Source organism: Canis lupus, chromosome 34 (assembly GCF_011100685.1).
Source record: "Canis lupus familiaris isolate Mischka breed German Shepherd chromosome 34, alternate assembly UU_Cfam_GSD_1.0, whole genome shotgun sequence".
Lineage (NCBI taxonomy): Eukaryota > Metazoa > Chordata > Mammalia > Carnivora > Canidae > Canis > Canis lupus.
Genome location: NC_049255.1, coordinates 17,363,691 through 17,384,665, shown reverse-complemented (window position 1 = coordinate 17,384,665; position 20,975 = coordinate 17,363,691). Strand labels below are relative to the sequence as shown.

The 20,975-nt window shown below is 51.8% G+C and overlaps 1 protein-coding gene, 1 non-coding gene and 1 pseudogene across 14 annotated transcripts; all 3 read right to left on the bottom strand.

Moving 5' to 3' along the window:
* Positions 1–348: 348 nt before the first annotated feature.
* On the bottom strand, positions 349–20,039 carry EIF4G1 (eukaryotic translation initiation factor 4 gamma 1). Of its 13 annotated transcripts, none has more exons than XM_038583545.1 (34): positions 19,894–20,039; positions 19,017–19,073; positions 18,700–18,793; positions 18,315–18,401; positions 17,788–17,808; positions 17,029–17,205; positions 16,704–16,803; positions 15,469–15,581; positions 14,558–14,650; positions 14,284–14,350; positions 13,179–14,009; positions 12,794–12,882; positions 12,499–12,685; positions 12,273–12,406; positions 11,992–12,150; positions 11,639–11,827; positions 11,255–11,452; positions 10,891–11,037; positions 10,429–10,665; positions 10,121–10,225; positions 9,850–10,009; positions 9,551–9,651; positions 8,847–8,949; positions 8,497–8,599; positions 8,005–8,264; positions 7,777–7,895; positions 7,479–7,651; positions 6,833–6,958; positions 6,591–6,672; positions 4,735–4,833; positions 4,487–4,621; positions 4,295–4,376; positions 4,014–4,154; positions 349–979 (listed from the first exon to the last, which is right to left on the bottom strand). In XM_038583545.1, the coding sequence occupies exons 3-34, from the start codon at positions 18,757–18,759 to the stop codon at positions 795–797; spliced, it is 4,863 nt and encodes a 1,620-aa protein (XP_038439473.1). In that variant the 5' UTR covers positions 18,760–18,793; positions 19,017–19,073; positions 19,894–20,039; the 3' UTR covers positions 349–794. The 13 variants fall into 13 exon arrangements, with proteins under 13 accessions (XP_038439473.1, XP_038439475.1, XP_038439478.1 ...); XM_038583547.1 differs by having other exon boundaries at positions 11,639–11,824; XM_038583550.1 differs by having other exon boundaries at positions 8,032–8,264; positions 19,894–20,038.
* LOC119867571 lies at positions 9,726–9,801 on the bottom strand. Its single transcript, XR_005384088.1, has one exon. It is a non-coding gene; the product is annotated as a small nucleolar RNA SNORD66 (small nucleolar RNA).
* LOC119867573 lies at positions 13,038–13,108 on the bottom strand (annotated as a pseudogene).
* Positions 20,040–20,975: the final 936 nt, after the last annotated feature.

The window sequence follows — 20,975 nt, the reverse complement described above, 5'->3', positions numbered from 1 at the left end:
CTTCTTGGCCACAGCAGCGTGAAACCCAGGGCCTCCTCCGCGCACAGGTCCGTCTGCATCACATTCTTCTAGGAGAGTAAGCCCAGCGAGTGTGTTCTGGAAGTACTCCCACAGCTATTTTTCTTCTTCCCTACCAGCTAACAGGGAACCCCACCATGTCGGTTTCAAGGGTCCAACCCTCCAGGAAAGTGGACCCTCCAATCCCCACAATCATGGACAGGGGAAGAGGCAAGAGGGGTGCCAGGTTACAGGAACAGTGCTACAGTGCCAGCTCTGGAAAGGAGGCTGCCCACCTATCCATACCCCTTCTCCAGAGGGAGCAGGCCATAAAGCAGAGAGGCAGTGAGCTTAATTGAATTCATGTTTAATAATTACAGGCACCGTGCCCCCCCCTTCCCCCTGCCCAGGCAGCAGCAGGGGTGGTGCAGGGGCTGGGGCATATGCCCCCAGCAGCGAGGACGGCAGTCCCATGAGTGATTTTCAGAAAATAAAAAAGGACCCCAGGGGCAGGCGGTGGTGCCCCCCCCCCAAGACACACCAAATTTCAAGACTTTATATATAATATATCTCTGTGCCCCAGGGGGAGGTGAGGGACACCTGGCAGCATCCTGGAGGGGGGGCCCCAGGCAGCCCCACGCCATCCTGCCTCTTCAGCCATTTTATTAGCTCAGACACATCGCACTACAGGCACCCACTGCCACCGCCGCCGCTGCTGCCGCCCCCCCTGCAGTCCGGGCGGCTGGCCGGGCCATCCGAGTGTCCATGGGGCTCCAAGTCCCCGGCCCCACCCGCCCTCAGTTGTGGTCAGACTCCTCCTCCTCCGCCTCACGAAGCCACTTGAAGAAGGCTGTGACAGATTTAAGGGCCACGCCCTTGCCCTGTTGCTCAGCAGGGTCCTTGCTACTCTCCCAGCTGTAGAAGGCATCCTCTTTCACCACATCCTCGTCATACAGCGCATCAAAGAACATCCGAAGCAGGTCTGCAAGCAGGCAGGAAAACAGCAGTTAAGAGTTGTGCTGCCCACAGCCACCCCATTCCACTCCTGGGCTCCACTGTTCGAACAAGGGCCTGACCCACCATCCTGATATCTGTGTCTGACCATTCCAGAGTGACTAGGTGGGTCTCTAGAACAAGATGTTAATTTCATGATCCAAGAGACTAGTGCATAGTAACAAGTGACAGCAAAACCTTAAAACCTGTCCAAGATTCACCTCAGCAGCTTCACTCACAATATATTAAGAAAAACTATACAAAGAATTGGTACTCCTCATTTTGGGAATGATGTTAAGTCCCAGAACTATCACTCACCAAAGTCAAGGGTTTGTATCCTGGAACATTCAACAGCCCCCATCAAAGACCCTGGAAAACTATGGATCCCAATTTCTTCTCACTTTCCACACATCTCCTGAACATACATACCCTCTCTGGCCTTGACACTTAAATGTGCTGCATTCTTTCCCAGGAACATCCTTTCTCTTGTCACCTTCCCAGTGAATTTCTTTAGGCTCAACTCCAGCACCCCTTGCTCTGACCCTCTTTCTCCCCAACCTGGCTACTAATTAAGTCTTCCCAAGCACTTGTCCTATAAGCCCTGAACACAACCTATCCCAAAGCCCACACTTTTATAATCTTTCCAAAAGCAAAGGGACGCCAAGTTGTGAATATAATTTCTGGAATCTAGGCCTAGATGAAACACTGACAGCCATCTATGAGAAAGTGCAAGCCAGGATGTTTCTCAGGGTACACACATTCAAATTCACAACCACTGCTCTCCAGACCCACCCTACAGCAGCAGAGCATTTATCCCAAACTTGTGTTCCAAATCCCATGCACACCTACCCTGGGGATCCTACATAATCAATTATCCAGTCTGCCCTATATTTTCAAGCCCAAGTTTATCCCATCTAAACACAATGGGCCTCCTTTACAACCATTATCTCTTACACTCGAACAAAAGATTTTTGTCTTTGGACAAAAGATTATCTAAATCCAAAGACCTTGTCTACACTTAGCTATTTTCCTTTCTTCCTGTCTCAGTCAAGTATTACTCAGTCCTTTCCAATCCAGATTACCCTCTGCTCTACCAAATACTATTTATACCAGAGTGGCCTCCGTGTGTTTACACTCCAAAGGCCCTAAAATGTTCAGGTCTGTTCCTATGAACTCTCAAGCAGCATCTACCATCATTGACCACTTCCCGCTCCTAAAATTACTGTCCTTTGTTCAAAGCGCCGTCTTCCTCTGATCCCTACCTGTGGGTCCTTCACTTCCCTCAATGTTCTATCCTAGGATCTCATCACTTTGTCTCAGGCAATCTATATCCTCTGGTAACTTGCACATGTGTTACTCTGTGCCAGCTTCTCACAGATCAGCTGCCAACCCTGACCTCTTCCTTTCCAAATGAATTCCAATACCCAGCTGTCACCTGACATCTCTGATTACCTGGACCAGGGACCACAAAACTCAGTATGACCAAACTGGACTTGATCCAGTGTTCCTAACCCCATAGGGTAAATGGTACCACACTATCACCTCACCTGCTAAAAGCATCCTGAAAGTCATCCCTCTCTCATCACCTCTTTCTCTGACCCCAGTGTTACATTTTAACTGTAAGTACACCCTTCCTAGCTCCACTGCTACCAGCAAGTTTGAGCCACCAGCAACACAACCCGCTTCTAATTTGCCGCTCTTACCATGTTTACATTCATCCCATTTCAAACCACTCGTCCTACTAAATGGCCAGAATGAGCGAAAAACTAAAATCCCACAAAGCTTTCTCCTGTCCTTAAGCTGAAGGCTAAAACTCATCCCACAGCTCAGACAGCCCCGCATGACCTGGCCCCATGTCCATCTCTCCAGGCCCATCTTTCCTCACACACAACTGGCTGCTATGCTCAACCACACTGGCCTCCCTGAGCAATTCTTTTACCTTGTGTCAAGTCCTTTCTGCCTCAGGGCCTTCCTTTACACACACAGTTTCTTCAAGTATCCCCCTCCCATTTGTCATTTGGCTGCCATTTTCAATTCCCACTCATTATCCCTTACACTAGGTGTCCCCAGAGAGCACCCCACAGGACCCATGTTCTAACACTCATCACCACTGTGTTGTTAGACTCCATGCCAACACAAGACCTGTGTTCAACTTAATCACTGCCAATGTCCCAGTGTCTTAGCACATACCTATTTGCCAAATGCATAATCTCAGGCATGTTAACTAAGCCTCAGTCTCACAATATGGAAAAGGGGTAACAGCATCTACCTTAAACAACAGTTGTGAGAATTAAATGAAGGAAAGAAAAACCTCTCAGCCCCCTGCCAGACTGCAAGAGCATTCGGTACTTAGAAATCATTATTGCGGGCAGCCCGGGTAGCTCAGCGGTTTAGCGCCACCTTCAGCCCAGGGCCTGATCCTGGGGACCCGGGATTGATTCCCACATCAGGCTCCCTGCATGGAGCCTGCTTCTCCCTCTGCCTGTGTCTCTGCCTCTCTCTCTGTCTCTCATAAATGAACAAAATCTTAAAAATAGAGAACTCAAAAAATAACTTTAAAAAAAAGAAAGAAATTATTATTGCAGGGCACCTGGGTGGCTCAGTCGGTTAAGCATCTGCCCTCAGTTAAGTCATGATCCCAGGGTCCTGGGATCAAGCCCCGTGCCGGCCTCCCTGCTCAGCAGGGAGCTTGCCTCTCCCTCTCCCTCTGTCCCTTCCCCTGGCTTGCTCGCTCTCAGAAATTTAAAAAAAAAAAAAAGGCTGTATCACTTTTCACCTCCATGCTCAAGGCATCTAATAGCTGGCTAGGCACAAAAAGGGCAGTCAATTAACCTTCAAAGCTGAGTCTTAACTCCTTTCACTTGTAAGCAAGGAAACAAACAGTGCAGGGGAAAGCAAATAAACCACCAGGATGTTTTGCTCTCTGGGGACCACCCCCCTTTCTTGGGTTGAGACCTTTTCCACAACTGCCCCCTGCTCTCAGGCTATGCAACCACCCACACGCCCTGCAGCCTGATTCTTACTGGCAGGCTGTTCTAAGGTCACTACAAGGGCCTGGAGGGCATAGAGTGCCTGCAGCTCCTTCTGCTCATCACACAGGTATTTCTGTAGCAGTTTCGCTCGAGCTTTCAGCACCGCAACATCCACTCGGAGGGGCGTCTCAACTACAGGGAGGAAGACAGAGTTAAGTGGACTAATGCACCCTCACCCTGGTCCATAACTAGGAGGCAAAGACTAAAACTTCCCTCCCTCCATTTGTCCACTGGGCCCACCCTTGCCCCACCATCTCCCTGGCTCCTCTTACAGATAATTGCAGAATAGCAGACAGTTGTCATGAGGGCTCGAACTAGTGTGTTGGATGCTACCTGCTGCTCACTCAGGTTGGCCTGTGCAGAAGAGAAACAAATGGCCCTAGAGTTCAGAACTATGCCCCTACCCGCACACCAAGAACTGCCTCTCCTTTATTCGTCTCTCCCAATACCCAGGAGAAACATACCTCTATCCAGTCAAACACCCGCTGGTTACTGCTGCCCTCCTTCAGCAGCTTCTCCAACTGTCTGTTCAGCTCCTCGGAGGAGAGCATCCTTTGGCCAGGGGCTTCTGACTCCTCACCCAAGGTATACTCCACCTTCTAAATAAGACCCACAGTCAGGAGGTTAAGTGTACCACGTAAGTGTGCTGAAGCAAGAGGAAGAAGAATGGCCAGTCCCAAATGCTAGAATTAATCTAACTCTAGCCGCAAACCTGATCAGCGACGAATGCACTGACATCCTGGCCTTCAGGTAGGAATTCCTTCCAGCTGAGTCCAGCCTCTCGCCACATCATCCCCACCTTTTTGGGACCCTAGAAAATACAAGAACAATTTAGCAACCTTCTCTCCCTCCAAGACCTAGCTCTGCAAATGTCACCCAACAAATATTTACTACAAGGTCACTATGTGCCCACTAGGGGCTTCAGGATGTTACAGAAGTACCGAAAAGACACCATCTATCCATGCCTACAGGCTAGTACCAGATACAGATATCAGCCAATAATCACTCAAAGACACAAGAAATCACCTACCACAGTGCTAGGAAATGGCAAGGGCAAGGAGGAATAGCCTAAGAGCCTCTAGAGAAGAGGTCAATTAGCTTTCACAGGATTACCTTTACTGAGAAAGGTAAAACACCAAATCCAAATACCTCAACTTAAGCCTTCCACACTCCTCTACACTTCTTTTTCTAGAATAGCTTAGTTTTTCATTATTCCAAGCTATAACAAATGTTCATGAGACAGGACATCTCACAAATAATAAGCCTTTTTGGTTACCAAGTCCAAAAAATTTAAGCAGCAGATAAATCCCCCCACACAACCCCAAGGCAAATCAGAAATCCTCACAAACAGTCTGAGCCCATTTTCTGTGAAGGGACAAGAGATTCCAGAGGCATTACTCTATAATAACAGATATTCAGGGGTGCCTGGGTGGCTCAGTCAGTTAAGTGTCCGCCCTAGGCTCAGCTCATCATGATCTCAGGGTCCTAGGAACAAGTCCTGCCATCGGGCTCCCTGCTCAGGAGCTTCTGCCTCTGCCTCTCTAGATCTACCAAATAAATAAAATCTTAAAGTTCTATGTGTATAATAACAAATATTCAGAATGACATTAATCCTTAATAAGACTACCATACTTCACAAATTTTAAAAATGCTCATTCTGAGGCCACTAAAACGAAGTCCTCTCACAGTTGATATATTACATTTAAGCAAATGATCATGTCTTTTCTTTACTAACAGGGTAGCAATAACATATCCCACAACCTGCTGTACCACAGATTCAATGAAATACACACTAGTTCAACATGCCTCTCTCTTTTTTCAAATACAGACTATCCTAACACAGGTTTCTACCTAAAAGGATTAACAGAACACTGAAATAGCAATTCTTTTCCACTCATTGTCCAGGGCCCAGATCCTGGGGGCAGCTACTATACTCTATAAAGTGCTCTTCCCAGCTCTCACTGCCACAGAGTGCCCCGCCCACTGGCCTTTCCGGTCTCTCTGCTATGACATTTGCTAGATACCACTTAACTTTTACAAAGCAGTTTCAGCAACTTTCTGGGAAGCTTTGTCATGAACATTATTACCAAAGAGAAACTCCTTTGCAACCTCACAGTACTCAAGGCACTCCATTTCTACTATTTTATTTCACGCTTTGCTTCACACTGTTTTTATTAAGCTGTCATTTCTTACTTTTCTCTTCCAGCCAGTTTCCTAACTGTGTTTTATTCAATGTGCTATCCCCAGTGCCTACTATGTGGTTGGTACATGTTTAAAAAAAAATGTTAGTTGAATGAATGATTGATTGAATCAAAGAATCAATCAAGGGCTTAGGGTCTCAGACTGTCACTGTCCTCCAGTCTTAGCCAGAACTCATGACAGGAACTGGTCTGAGAGTGCCAGCGCCAGCCTCGACATTTCCTTTCTCAGGTACCAACACAGCACCACCCTCGCCATTAACCCCATCCCACCAAAGGACCATGAGCCATCAGGGTCACAGCAACTGGCCAAAAGAGCATGGTCGGAAGAGAAGTCTCTACACATCACCCCCAAAAGGCTCTTACTTACCATACTTTTGCATAGGAGCCCCAGGATCTCCAGCAACAGAGAAGCAGCTTTGCCCAGGGGTCTCAGAGGTTTTGTAATCTCCCTATAGAGAAAAAAAGGAAATTACAGAGTGTTAATGGCTCACTCAGTCAGTACACTGCCCCATCCCTCCCCAAATCCAGGCATTGAACCTGCCATATGTACTCCCCCTCCCCAGCTTTCTTCTTGTCTTTACCTCCCCTGAATCCCCAAAGGGGGCTTACCTGAACAGCTCCCCCATAGGTACCCCACCTTCCTGCAGAATGGGCGTTATGAGTTCTGCTAGGTAGAGCCACACGTGGGGGATGTCAATTTCCATGTCTTCAGCCAATTCTAAGATTTCATACAGCCTGCAAATGGAATTCAAAGTCAGGGCATTCTAGGGGCACCTGGGTAGCTCAGTCAGCAGAATATCTGATTCTCGGTAATCAGCTCAGGTCATGATCTTGGGGTCCTGGGATTGAGCCCTGTCTAGCTCCATGCTCAGTGGGGAGTCTGCTTGAGGTTTCTCTCCCCTTCTACCCCTCCTTCCACTTGCCTGCCTGCCCTCCCTCCCTCTCAAATAAAAATAAATCTTTTAAGGAGAAAGAAATCATACATTCTAGGAAAGGTAAGCTGGACCCCCACCATCCCTCTGGGGCAAGATGACATTGTTAAAGGATCCACTGTGGAGACCCTCAAGAACACTTCCTAGACATGGGGCAATTATCTCAAGCCAAGGCCACACTTTTGTCCTTACATGGTACACTCTACCCCTGCCAAAAGTAATGCTAACCGGGATGGCTATACTCTCATCCAAGGTTCCACAGATCCTACACAAAGAAAGGAAGTCTGTGGGATGTAAAAGTAGAAGGCCCTCAGAAGACATACCCTTGGTAGTACTGAGCAGTGGAGAGGTGCCCAGCAGAGAGCAGCTGGTGCAGCAGCCGCCCCATATGCTCACGAGCAATGGTGCTGCGCTCCAGTGTTGACTCAATGCCATGTCGCACAAAGATGAAGAGCAGGGAGGGTGAGGCCAGCTCCTGTACACACTGCACTGCCTCCTGCAGGAGTGTGGGCAGGAGGGAGAGGGCAGTCACTGTCTGGTCCTAACCCCACACTCCATGCATGTCAGCACATGTCCCTCCCTGGCCACCCTGCTGTCACTGAGACACCTCCCACTGCCTACCTTCATATCATTGAGATGGAGATATTCCTCAATGATGGCCTTGGATTTCTTCTCCAGCTCTTCCTCAGAAAGCGCAGCTTTCGGGGGACTCACTGGGGGCAGGGTGGCTTCTCGCTTCACTGAAGGGGGGAGAAACAGATCAGAGACTCTTCAGTTCCAATTTTCCTAGCAAGAAAGACCTGGAGCTCTGAAGACTGGAGGCTGGCTAGTCCCAAACCCACACCTTACCTTTCCCTTCCTCTCCCGGTCCCTTACCGGCATCCCGCCCACGGTCCCGATCCTCTGTGAGGCTAGCTGCCTTGCGCAGTCCCTCAGGCTGGGAGGGCCGCTCTCTACTTCGCTCCTCCACTTCCTTGCTGAAGCTCCGCTTGGTGGCAGGTGTCCGAGAGCGATCGAGGCGGTCCCCACGGTCACCTCCCCGTTCACTCCGCTCTAGGCGGTCTCCCCGGTCCCCAGCTTTCTCACCTCTTTCCCGACTCAAACTACTCCTGGAGAAAAAACAGGCATGTCACCTCTCACCTGTACTGCCTAGGCACTCTCCTGTAGAACTTTCCAACAAGCTCAGCAATCATCAGGCATAGTTCCTGGAATCTGGAATGTGCCCCCATCTAGCCATGGACTATGAGCATTACAGATGTGAGGATTCCTATGGCAACCACCAAAGCCCAATCCCAGTACTCCCCACGTGAAAAACAAAGACACTCGCAGGGGAAGCCTCACCTCTGTACCACACGTCTGCTGTCTGTGCTTTCTGTAGGTACTGCTTGTTGAAGGGCTGAGAAGCGGTTCAAGGTACTAGTAGCTGGACGAGCAGCTTCTGATGCTGGGGAGGCAGAAAGCCCACATCAAAATCTCTTCCTACTTTCTTCCATTCCATCTCCTACTCGCCAGTTTAGGACACTTGGTCCTACTCCCAACATGAACACAGTTCATTCAGTCCCCCTCGTCCCAAGCATAAGCCTCCTGTTATTACCCAACCACTTTATACAAAAGCCTCTCCTACAAATAAGGCTCTGCCCTCAAATAAGAGGATTCCTAGGCCCCCAGCTCCTTACGATGGCCTCAAGTACCTGCATCAGAGGGCTTGGCTCCTGAGCCTCCACTGCTGCCCTTGCCCCAGCTCAATCGCCCTCCAGGTGCAAAGAGCTGGTTGTTAGAATCAATGGAGCCAGGCTGTGGAAGGAAACGGGAGTGGAGTGGAGCATCAGTCTGATCTGGCCAAAGCCCATAGCTACACAGTAGCAAATGGCATAGACCAGGAGCCAGGCAAACTTTTCCTCTAAAAGGCCAAATAGTAAATACTTAAGGCTTTGCATATCATATAGTTTCTATTTCAACCATTCCACATGGCCACTGTAGCACAAAAACAGTCACTCGCAATACTTAAGGGGAATGAATTTGGTCATGTTTTCTAATAAAATTATGCATGCTGAAATTTACATTTTGAGTAATTTCATTACTCAAATCATCCATTTTATTTTTTTCAACTGTTAAAACTGTAAAAGCCGCTTCTTAGCTGTGGAATGTAGAGAAGGAATGGGACAGATCTGCTGTGCGAGTTTGCTGGCCCAGACAGATGTGAATACATCTTCTTGAGCTGGCAGTCCTGTCTCTAGGAGTCTAACCAGTTAGTCCAAGAGGAAAGCCATCACCTTTTCAACCTCAGAAGTAAGGAGATGAAGATCCAAATCTATGTTCAATGCCAACTGATCCCTCTTTTCCCTCCAATGACCACTACCACTAGGTAGTGACACCCTCCAATACGCCCCCCTACCTTCGTGATCTTGGTGAGTCGTGAGGTGTCGATAGGGCGGCTGCCCTTGCTGATGGGGACTGTGTTCCAGCCACCATCATCCACAAGTGGGAGGCCACGACCTGGGACAAAGAGTATATTACAATAATGAGTAACTCCTAGCCCCCCGATCACCTGGGGCTACCCCCAGACCCCCTTCCTCAGATCCTCAGTTCCATCATGTGGTCTCAGTGGCCCAGACACGTGGCACTAACAAGAAGTCATCAGTGGAAAGTTTAACCCCTCACTCTGCCCCCTCGTAACCGGAGTCCCAAACTCACTAATGGGTGGGCCTGGAGGGCCACCCCGACGCTTGTCACTGCCCTTGGCCATTAGCTGCTGCACTTTTACGTGCTCCCAGTGCTCCTCCATCTCAGCCTCCTTGTGGATCTGGTCAATGGTCTTGGGACCCTGGTCCCCACGGCGTGGCACCCAATTGCTCTGTGGGGACAGAATGCCAGTCACAAGATAATCATATCAGAGGGCCAGACCAAGCAATGTTGGATACGCATACAGGCAGCAGACCAGCAGTGAGAAGGAGAGGACACACACCCGTCGCAGATCCAGCACGTCTTGCAGCATAAAGCGGATTCGGGATGAAGTCTTCTTTTCCTTAATGATTTTTTCCATCTGGTTGAAATACTGATCCATTCGGGGCTAGGAAGAAGCAAAAGGATCAGGTCAGGAGCTTGTGACACCTTACCTTCAACTGTAGGCCCGGCCCCTCTTTAGACCCTCAGGTCCATCACTGTAGCTCGATGACTCACACCCGGCAGCCCAACAAGGAGTCTGTCAGTGGACAGCAAGCCCCAGGCACTTGGCACTTCAGCCTGTCCCATTCCCCAACCCAAGACCCTCACCTTGGCTTTTTCAAAGTCCAGATCTTTGCCAATGGTAGTGAGCAGACGACAAAGGCATTCAAGGGACTCTTCATCATGATTCTTAAGTAGTTTAACCACACAGTCATGCATTATAGCCTCTGTTAACATCTTCAACTTAAACAACTCCCCAATAAACTTGATATTCCCTAAAGAGCGCCGCCGGGCTATGTCTCGAGCCTCTTCCAACTCTTCCTTCAAGCGTCCTCGTTCCTCTGCCTGACAGTTATAGGACAAAAATCCATCAAAAAGGTACCTAGCCACTGGGCTAAAATCCTTCTCTCCACTATCTAGATTCCTAACCCCAGCAGCAAGTATTCCTGTCTTAAGGCAGAGAAAATCCCCAAAACACCATCACCCCCAACTTCCATTTACTTCCCCACCCCCTATTCTATAGCAAAGTAGCATCTGGGTGGACTGTGGGGTTGGTGGGTTTTCTCTCACCGTGGCAGCTTCATCCATCTCTTTTTGCTTCTTCTCAAAAACCTCATCATCATCTTTGTCTTTTTCAAACTCTTTCTGACATCGATTCAACAACAGTTTTCGGAAGTTCACAGTCACCGTTGGCTTTTCTGTAGTGGGCACTTTCAGCTGTATGTCAAAGAGAGTATCACGTTAGTCCTGAGCAGGTAGGCCCTCCAAAAGTCTTTAGCTATCTAACCCAGGAAGATCCTCAGCTCCCACTCTGCCACCGCCTGGCTGCCATTAACAGCGCAGGCTGGAAGAGAACCAAGAAGCTGGACTCAAGGAGTCTTAGGAAGAGAAGTAGGAAACTAGACCACAATGTTTAGTAACAATGGAAACTAACCGCCATGAGGCAGCGGCACATGTTGGCATAGGCCACAGAGAAGTTGGGCTCTGAAATGGCCTTCTCGAAGATGAGGTCAATGACCCCTTTGAGGCGTTCCTCGGTGTCAATGGCCAGCTGCGTCACCTGCTTCATCAGCTGCTGGAACATCTGGGGTGTCAGCTTATTCAGGATGGAGCGCACCCTGCGGAACAGGTCCTGGTAGAGGGAACAGAGAAGACACAATCCAGTGAGGTTCTCAGAAGAGGTCGCTGGGAGGGATGAGAGAATGGTAAGGACTCAGATACTGGTGATAAGGAAGACAGAAATGAAGAGGACAAAATTGGCTCAGAGGACAGACTTTGAAGAGAAGACATGGAGAGCAAAAACAACACTGATCATTACCTGGGTTTTGCTGCCATCAGCATCCTCTTCCCCTCGATCCTTATCAGCGGCTGTCCGCTTGCTGCTGGGCTTCCAGGCTTTCTCTGCTTTGTTCAACTTTATATCTTCAGTCATTAACACTGTGGCAATGATCTTGCGGGGTTCCTTTCGGGGGCCTTGCTGAGAGCGCCGGGGTCCCAGACCAGCCTGCTAAGCAAGGAGTGAGGACGAGTGAAGACACAGAGCTAGTCAGCACAATCTGTGACACCGCCACCACACATCACTAAGGCAAATATCCTCCTTCTCCCCAAAAGACAAAGGAGCCATCCCCCAACTACCCTTGACCATCCGCCCCTCTCACCAGTCCCACTCACCGGCCCTCGGGGCAGCTCCCCACCTGGCCCACCCCTTGGGGGCCCACGGTTGCTAAGGGCTGGTCGGCCAACGTTGGCAAAGGAAGGGATGAAGTCTGGACCACAATTTATGCCTTGAAGTTTCGTGGGATCCAGTGGCCGCAGTGGTGTTTTATTGGCCTGCAAAGAAGACAGGGAAGGCATGAGAAACAGACTAGGGCTCTTGACTACTCTTTCAGGACCTCAGGCTCCTCCCCTAGCCAGCCAGCCCCAAATGACTCCTCCCCCTCAAGCCTACCAACCTTATCCAACACCACATCACTGATATGGGGCAATCCCTCCGGCTTCTGCATACTGGCAAAGATGAACTGAAAGCCAAGCAGGAACTCACGGTCATAACGCTTTTTCTCCTCAAGGTTTAGAGGCTTCCACTGATCTACGAGGAAGACGAGATGAGCGAATCATACCTTTGTCTCCCGGGGCCCTGGCAAGAATACCCAACCCTGCTCAGCCCTTCCTTCAGCATACCTGACTTATACTCATACTTCTGTTCCCCGGGCTGGATGTTCTCAGCATTGTGAATTTTGTCTTCCTTTGAATCCCAGGTCTCGTCTGCTTCCTCAGGCCTCGGCGGTCCACTGCTGCCCTCAGGCTCCGGGCCAGGACTGGTGCCAACAGGAGGCTGATTTTCCACTTCTGGTACTCCTGGGCTCACCTGTAGGTCACACGTAGGACACGTAGGATATTTCATTTTGGTTGCAGTATGACTAGTGTTCATACCCAAACTCTGTCCTCTCCCCTCCATTACTTTCTGCTCCTTTACCTCCTTGAAGGCATCTAGAAGGTCTCCCACAGCCTCCTTCTTATTGAGCTCCTTAATTTTCCGTCTCTTCTTTGGCACAGACACCGCCACTATTTGGGAGGTTAAAAAAAAGAAAAAAAGTGGGAATAATTTATGGAGTACCCCTACTCCCTGGGGAAATAAAAAGCAGCAGCTACTCCACAGTATTTCATCTTTCCATCATACCCACCCCAGACTATTAAAATCCCTTAATCTTGGAATTTTATCTCTTAGGTTCATCAAAGGGTTTCTATGACCCAGACACAGTGCCACACAATTGAGAGATCATCAATGAAAAGAAAGAAAAAACAAAAAACAAAAAACACCTTTCAGCCCAACCCACTTGCACCATCCAGCCACACCTTACCTTGGGTGGTAGCTGCTGCCTCTAAATTCTGAGACAGGTGGGCTGCAACAGGGGTGCTCTCTGGGGGGAGAAGTTCCTCTCCTCCCTTCTGAGCCTCAGCATCTCCAGCTTCTCCTTCTTCCTCCTCTTCTTCCTCTTCCTCCATTTCCTCCTCCTGAGCTGGGGAAGTAGCTGGAGGAGCCATAGCTGGAGTGGCAGAGAGGACGGTGGGGGGAGCCACTGATGCTGTAACCTCCTTGGCCTGCTCCTTTGGCTCACTGACTGGGCTTAAGTCCACAGCTGGTGGCGAGGGGGCTCCGTTGAGCAGTTCCTCAGGTTGGGCAGTTGGAGCAATGGGCGTGGGGGATTCGGAAGGACAAGCTGGGGGAGGGAGAGGAGCAAGCTCTGGGCTCGACTCCACCTCTGGTTCCAGATCCTCAGATGGGACCATGCCATTAGGTTCAGGAAGAATTTCCTCTTTGTGAGATGCAGAGGGAGTGGGAACCTGGAGAGGACTGGAAGAGAACTCAGATTCTGGAATCGGTTTGCTAAGTGTCACTTCTACTTCCAGTATGGGTTCAGCGAGGGGAGTGGGTTCTGGAGAGAGGCAATATGGCTCCCCAGTTTCACGGGGCATGGGGGTGGATTCTTCTACAGACATTTGGATCATCCCCGTTGTCACAGTGTCCCCAGGAATGGAGAGGACTGCGAGATTAGGCTCAGACCCCGGTTCCAAGATTGGGGGTGGTGATGGGGTCGGACAAGGTGATGAAGGCTGGGATTCTGAAGGGCTGTGTTCTGGGCCAGGCAACCCCGGCCGGCTCCCAATGATTGCTCCCTGGGACCGGTCATCTACACCACAGGAAAGACAAATCATTAAAGGCAGGTCACTACTTTTTTCCTCCTCCTGCCAGCCAAGACATTCCCAGCCTAATACCCCTGCAACATTCTCCTACCTAAGGCCTTTCCCCTTCTCACCCCAAATCTGGCCCACTTGCAAAATCCCACTACCTAAAACCCAAGTCATTCTTCTCTGGCACCCAGGTCAAGTTACTCTACCTCCTTAGCATTTGAAATAGTCACACTCCTTTTCCCCATAAAAGCTCTGCCCCACCTGCTTACCTACCTGGCCGGACAACAACAGCAACCTGGGGTGTCTCCCCATTAGCTTGAGGCTCCAGACCACCTCCCGTCTGCAGGACACAAAGGGTTACCAAAGTTTGCCCTGAAGAGGCCCACAACCCTTCTCTATTAGAGCCATTTCTACTTTCACTCTGCCTAAAAATCCACGGAAAACAGGGAAATAAATCCTTTCATTGAAAGAGAAGATCAAAGAACGTGGGAACTCAGGTCAGAACAGCCATCCTAGGCAAGAGCCTCGCTCAAAGATCAGACAATACCTGGGGAGGGGTGGGTGTGGAGGCGGTGCGGGCCCCAGACATGATCTCCTCCGTGATATCCTTCCCTCCTTGGTTTGGATCTCGAATTCGGATCTGGGGAAAGAAAGCTCCGGGATGAGTGGAAAACCAGGAGGAGCCCACCTCTCCACCCTGCCCCACTCCTAAGACTCTAGGCCAACCCCCCACCCCCCACTGGGTAGCAGGTGGGTGGGTGCCAGAAACCCCATGAGTTCTACTGTTAACCCATCTAGCTAATCTTGTACTCCCTACCTTGGCCCCCACCCCTAAGAGACTCTTGACCTCACAGAGCAGTCCTGTACATCACAATGCCCCTCCCTCCCTCAGCCCTGCGCCACCAGCAGTCCCCAAGTCACTGGCTGCACACCATGGGGCCCAGGACCCCCATCTAGCACCCAAGCAGCTCACTTGTGGCTAGTCGGCCTGATCTCTGGGGGCAGGGCCCAGATCCAGTGGGTGGAGCCAGGGTGACTCAGCGGCTTCCCCAGCCCTGGCACCCTATTCTGGGCACCACGCCCAGGGCTTGAGGATTGAGCAGAGGCGGAGGCCTCAAGAGCTTCCAGGACTGGGAGGTGGGGGGTGGGGCCACAGAAAACAAACCATTTCCAAGACAAGCCACCAGAAACCCAAAACCAAGCACAGATCTTATGGACCCCCAGAACCTGGGTCTCTCAGGAACTCCTGCAGCACTAGCCTCCTCAGTCTTCCCATGAGCTACTTCTACACTGAAGTCTTAGTACCTTACAAAGAATCTGAGCGCTTCACAAACCTCCATTCTCTAACCACTCCCAGCTGAAGCTCTCCTTCCTCAACTTTCTGCTCCCTGACCCACAATGCGCTTGACCTTGATTCTCCCTTTCCCAGATGTCCCAGAGCCCCTTGCTGTTACTCACGGTCTTCCGCTCCCTCTTGGGAGCAATCTGGGGTGGCTGGTTCATCAAAACTGAGGCGGGGGCCACACCAGTGGGAAACTGCTGCACACCCTGGGCTGGGTAGTAGGCGCCAGCTTGAGGGGCAGGGGGACAGACACAGAAATGAAGAATGGTGGCAGCGTCAGGGCCCAACCATATACAAATGCCTGCTTGAATACCTCACACCTCCCATCTCAGAACCTCTCATCACCCACAGTCGGCCCCTTGCCCTGCCCCACCCGCCTCCCCAAGGGATTTAGGTGTCTATCAAAGCTGGGGAACCAGTCTGAACTGCGTTTACAAGAATTCCTGACACTGCCATACACACACCTTGTAGGCAGGCACTCCTTCTCCACCACATACCAGCTACCACTAGCAGGACTTCTGTTTCTCTTCTACCCTAGAAGGTATTATGTATGCCCCCCACCCCACCCCCAGCAACACACACACATGTATTCTGAGGGAGCAGTAACTACTTAACCTGAAACAGAATCAGGTCTTTGGCTGGGAATGAGAAAAACAGATTTGCCAACCCTGTTCCACTCAACCTGAGTCCAGTTCCAGTCTCCAGCCCTTTGCTAAGGGGCAAGGAAACAAAGAGTAACATTATGAACCAGGCCCAGGATGTGGAAAAATTAATTCCTTAAAGCAATGGTCTCCAAAATGGGATGTGTTCTTTAATCTCATCCATAATCTCCACTTGTTTTTGACAAGGAACATTAAGTGTGTTGTTTAAATGATGCATATGTATAAACAAACAAAAACATACATGTATTAGAGGTACATACTCAAAATTTTTCCTGATAGATGATCAAAAAATTTTGGAAACCACTGCCATAAAGAACAGACTAATCCTTTCCTAGAATATAAATGAAAAACAGCTACAAAAACTTCCCAAATTCACGTTACATGGGCTCCCACCAACCACGGAACAAGTGTCACTGGGAATGTTTATTAACAGGCCCCTCAAACTTGTATCTGATCCTATATTCTTTGGCATGGCAAGGAATTCCAACTCTCATCAATAGGATAAAATGCTCCCTGCTCCACCCCCCCTACGCACCCAACACCAGTTATATATTAAGCACCAATCTCTACTACCTACTAACCCTATCATTTTTAGATCAAGAAATAAGGCTAGGAAGGATCTAGGAATTTGTAGGTGAGTTTAGGTGCTCCCTGGGACTCACTCTCACCTGACTCCTTCCCCTGCTTACCGTAAGTCCCAAACTCTGTAGGGCTTGCACTCGGATAGAAGCCTGGGGCTCCTGGCTGTACAGGATACTGCTGTGTCGGGACAACATATGTGGAACGCCCCTGGTGGGGAAGGGGGAAGAGGAGGGGAGAGGAGTTGAGGGAGCTATGAGTACCCTATCAGGCCAAAGAGAATGCAGAGCAAGACAGGACAAGCCAACTGTGGGCAATGACCAGAAGAAGTCCCACCTCTGGAGAAGAGATGGGACTGGAGGATCAGGGTAAAGGGAGAGGAGGATTGAGGTTTAAAGGTTCCATGGCTTCCAGCCCCCAAGCCTCCAACCTCACCTGTCCAGGGATGTAGTAGGCCCCTTGGGAGGCTGAGTAGGAGATCTGGGAAGGGATCATCATTACTTGGGATCCAGCAGGGTAGACATGGGCAGCTGGGCCAGGGCGGGCGGGGGCTGCACTCTGCACTCGGGTGGCTGCACTGCTCGGGGGCTGGGCCCGGCTAGGGTAGAAGTGCTGTCAAGAGGGAGGAAGGCAGTTGGCGTTGGGAAAGGGAGGAAGTGGACATCCAAAATGGCCACTCCGCCATGTCTCTAGTCTGGAGAAAAATACTGGGGGCTTTGGAGCACGGGGGCCAATCCTCACCCACTTAACCAAACTGATGGTTAGGTGGCCTCTTGTACTCACACATACCCTCCACACTGAGGTATGCGCTTTGCACTCCACGAATATTTACTCCCTCACTACCGTGAATACTCATGTCACCTCTACCAGGCTACCCCTCTGCAAAGGCTTCCTAACACCCAGATGCATCATGCCCAAGTAAAGCCCTTTTGAGCAACATACTCCCCAGCATGCATTGCTCCACCCTAAGGTACAGAGGAGCTAACCACTAACATGCAACAGTCTCCCAGTTCCCAGATTTGCAATCTGCAAGATCTAGCCTCTAGCATGCATCAGTCAGTGTCAGACTGAGAACCTTAACAGCAAACATGTCCCCACCCTGAAGACCCCCCAGTCCCTGTGTCTAGCCCTTGACTAGGGTAGAGGTGAAGGGTGAGACCGTGAGAGGGTCCAGAATTAGCAAAGGGGTATTACCTGCAGAGACCTGAATCCTCCCTGAGAGCACATGGGGACAGGAGAGAAGAGAATTATCCCCAAGGTGATGAGAGAGAAAACAATGAAGGAAGTAGGACAAGAATGTCCCCACTTAGTGAGGAAGAATTTAGGGAACAGAGAAAGGCAAGAACCAGATGGAGTGTTTATCTCGCCACAGTCCAAAGAGAAAGAAGGGAAGGGGAGCGGAGCGGAGCAATCACAACCTCCCAGGAAAAGGAGGAAATAGGAACAGGAGTTGGCAGCAGGGCCCGAAGCGCTGCTCCCAATTCTCAAGGCACCAGGACCCCTAGTAATGCCACCCCCACCGACTACATACTCCCCAAGGGGCCAGCCACCGTAAGTAATCAACAGCACAAAGTGCAGAGCCGCATGAAAGAACACAGAGCAACTGTCAGGAAATTGGGGCAGGTACAGGGCCTCCACAGTTTCCATCCTCGGCCCGAACTGGCCTAACCTTTCCATGGCTCCCACCCAGGCCCCCTACTCCCCTCCCCAGAGCCCCTCACCTGGCGGGGCTGAGAAGGCGTGTTCATTTGTGTCGCTTGTGGCGTACTGAACACCACCGGTGCTGTCTGCCCCGGGGGAAACGCAGGCTGAAGGGGGGAGACCAGAGTTCAGCAAGAGGGGAAACCCGGGTGGGGCAGAAACCTAAGCTGGTAAAGTAAGGGGAGCAGACCTGTGGCAAGAGCTTCAGCAGTCCACATGCCCCCTCTTCCCCATGACAGCCCCTGGGAACAGCCCAGGGGCCCTGTCTCAATTTGGCAGCAGGAAGCTGCACTTTGCCCTGACACAGATGGGGGTGGGAAAATCCAGAGGTTGGAACCTGTTCCTGACCAGCTGCCTGATCTCCCCCACCCCCACCCCAGTCTCTGCTAATTCCTCCCTAATTACCTGTGGGAGTCCAGGGGATGGGGCAGGTGGGGGGCCTGTGGGCTGTGGAGCTTTGTTCATTTCATTTGGTGCCACATCAGGGTCCCCCCAGCACCTGTTGGGAAAGAGTGGAGCTCGGAAAGGGGAAGGGACCCAAGCTGAAGGCAAGCGGAGTGGGGGAAGGGTTGAACCAAGGGCTGGGTCCCACACCGAGTCTCGGAGGTGCGACCGGGGTGAAGGAGCAGAAAAGATCCAGCTTACGTCCCCACCAACACGTTGTCAAACCCGCATCACCTCCAACCACCCCCCTGGTCTGCTCAAACAGCCCCCTCACTCACCCCCTCGGTTAAGAATAAGTCCACGGTGCGGCCTACAGGTTCTGGGCATCCGAGGGCCTGGGGTTGGGAGGTGAGGGGTATCAACCTGGCTCCGCGGGGCCCAAGACCAACCAGACCGGAAATTCCAGGTCTCGCTGGCACCAGGCTCCCGGATCACAAACGGAGCTAGCAGCTTCGGCCGTGGTGTCCCCACCCCCCACCTGGGGACACCGGGTTCGGGGCCAGGCCCGGGGGCACACAAGGCACGCCTGCTGCGGGTGGCCGCGGGGGCGCCCGCACGGGGCCGGTCGCGAGGCCTGCCGCCGCCCAGGACTGGAGGCCAGGAAGGGCGGGAGTCGGGCCCTAAAAGGCCAGGCGGGCGGCGGCCGAAGAGAAGCCGGTTCCTAGCAAGCGAGGGTCGGCCCGGAGGGCGGGCGGGGCCGGGGGCTCCTCCCTGCCCGCCGCTGCCGCCTCCCTCCCCTGCGCCCTCCCTGCGCAGCGCCGGCCAGTGCCAAAGAACAACGTGTCACTTCCCGGCGGCCGGGCCGCAAAGGGGGGAGGGGGCGGTGGGCCGGGAGCCGCGGTGCCTGCGCCCGCGGGGCCCCCTCGGGTCAGGCCGGGGTGGCACCTCGCGGCCGGCGAACCCGGCGCCCCAGCAGCCCGCGGGGACCGCACATTCCGGCCCCGCGCTCCCCCACCCCCACCCAGCAGCCAGGCCGGGCCAGGCCGGGCACACGTGGGCCAGGGATCGGGCCCTGGCGGGCCGGGGCCCGGGCTTGGGCCGCGGGGCCAGGGCGCCGGGGCGGCGGCGCAGGGTGGCCGGTCCCGGCCCGGATGGCGGCGGATGCGGGGGGAGGGGGTGGGGGGGCCGGGTCGGGCCCGGACATGGCGGCTTTACCTTCAGTCTCCTTCAGTCCGCGCGGCCGAGCCCCACGCAGCCGCACAGACGTAGTCCACAACCATTTCCGGCTCCCCGCACAGATCCCGCTCGGCGGCCACCGCTTCTCCGCAGGCGCAGCCGGCGCCCCCACGTGACCGGCGCAGGGGGCGGAGCCGCGCCCGGCGCCGCGGAGTACGGCCCGCTCGCCCAGCCCCGTCACGTGACAGCCGCTGCCCGCCCCCTTGTCCCCTCCCGAACTTTGGAACTTCCAGACCGACCCCCCTCTGCGTCTCTATTCCGCGGTTCTTTTAGTTCATTCATTCTTTGAACGGGCATTTATTGAGTGCATGCTAAGTACCAGGCGAGGTGCTGGCGGGGGAGGGAGGGCGTGCTGAGAATGCCGAGATTTGTTACTCGGTCCTGCCTAAATAAGTCACGATACAAATGCGCAAAGAAGTACACACTGGGCAGCCTTTGAAAATAAAGCGATTGAAATACTTACTAAGTTGAATGCGAGGCTAAAAAGGATTGAAACATTTTAAGGAACTAGTTAAGAGTCGATCTTTTGCTTTACAGAGATCAGCCACTCCCAGGGAGGGACAGAAGTCAGTCACGGAAAATTCAGAATAACGAAGGAAGAAGTAATCCCAAAATTCCTGCCCTGCAGCCAAAAGACTTTTGGCACCCGGAGGAATCGCCCTAGAGCCAAATCCAGGTACTCAGATATCCGAGGTTTTAATCCAAACCCTACTTCCTGGCCAGGTCACTTACTACCTACTATTACCTATTCTTGTAAAATGGGAAGGCTGGAAACCAGGCAGTCTGGCTCAAGTCCGAGCTTTTAACCGCGGTGCTTTCTCTCACAATAACATCCACACTATTGGATTGTGAAGATTAGAGTTAATTTATGTGAAAAGGGCTCGAAACGGTGCCTATGTGCTTACATACGTGGCAAAGACACTCTTGTGCACGATCTGTGGGTGTGCATGTGTGTATGTGCACACATACAATCTCAGAAGAAAACATTTTCTCTGTACCAATGATAATGTGGTCAATTAATATATATGACCTATGTGATCTCAATCTTCACAATTTTCTAT

Bases quoted from the DNA above. Each gene is read 5' to 3' on its own strand.
- EIF4G1 (XM_038583545.1), bottom strand. From the start codon at position 18,759: ATGAACAAAGCTCCACAGCCCACAGGCCCCCCACCTGCCCCATCCCCT. The intron at 18,402-18,699 runs GTAATTAGGGAG...TCCCCCCTTCAG, and splicing joins CATCCCCTGGACTCCCACAG to CCTGCGTTTCCCCCGGGGCA. The intron at 12,883-13,178 runs GTAAGGTGTGGC...CCTCCCAAATAG, and splicing joins GGCAGCAGCTACCACCCAAG to TGGCGGTGTCTGTGCCAAAG.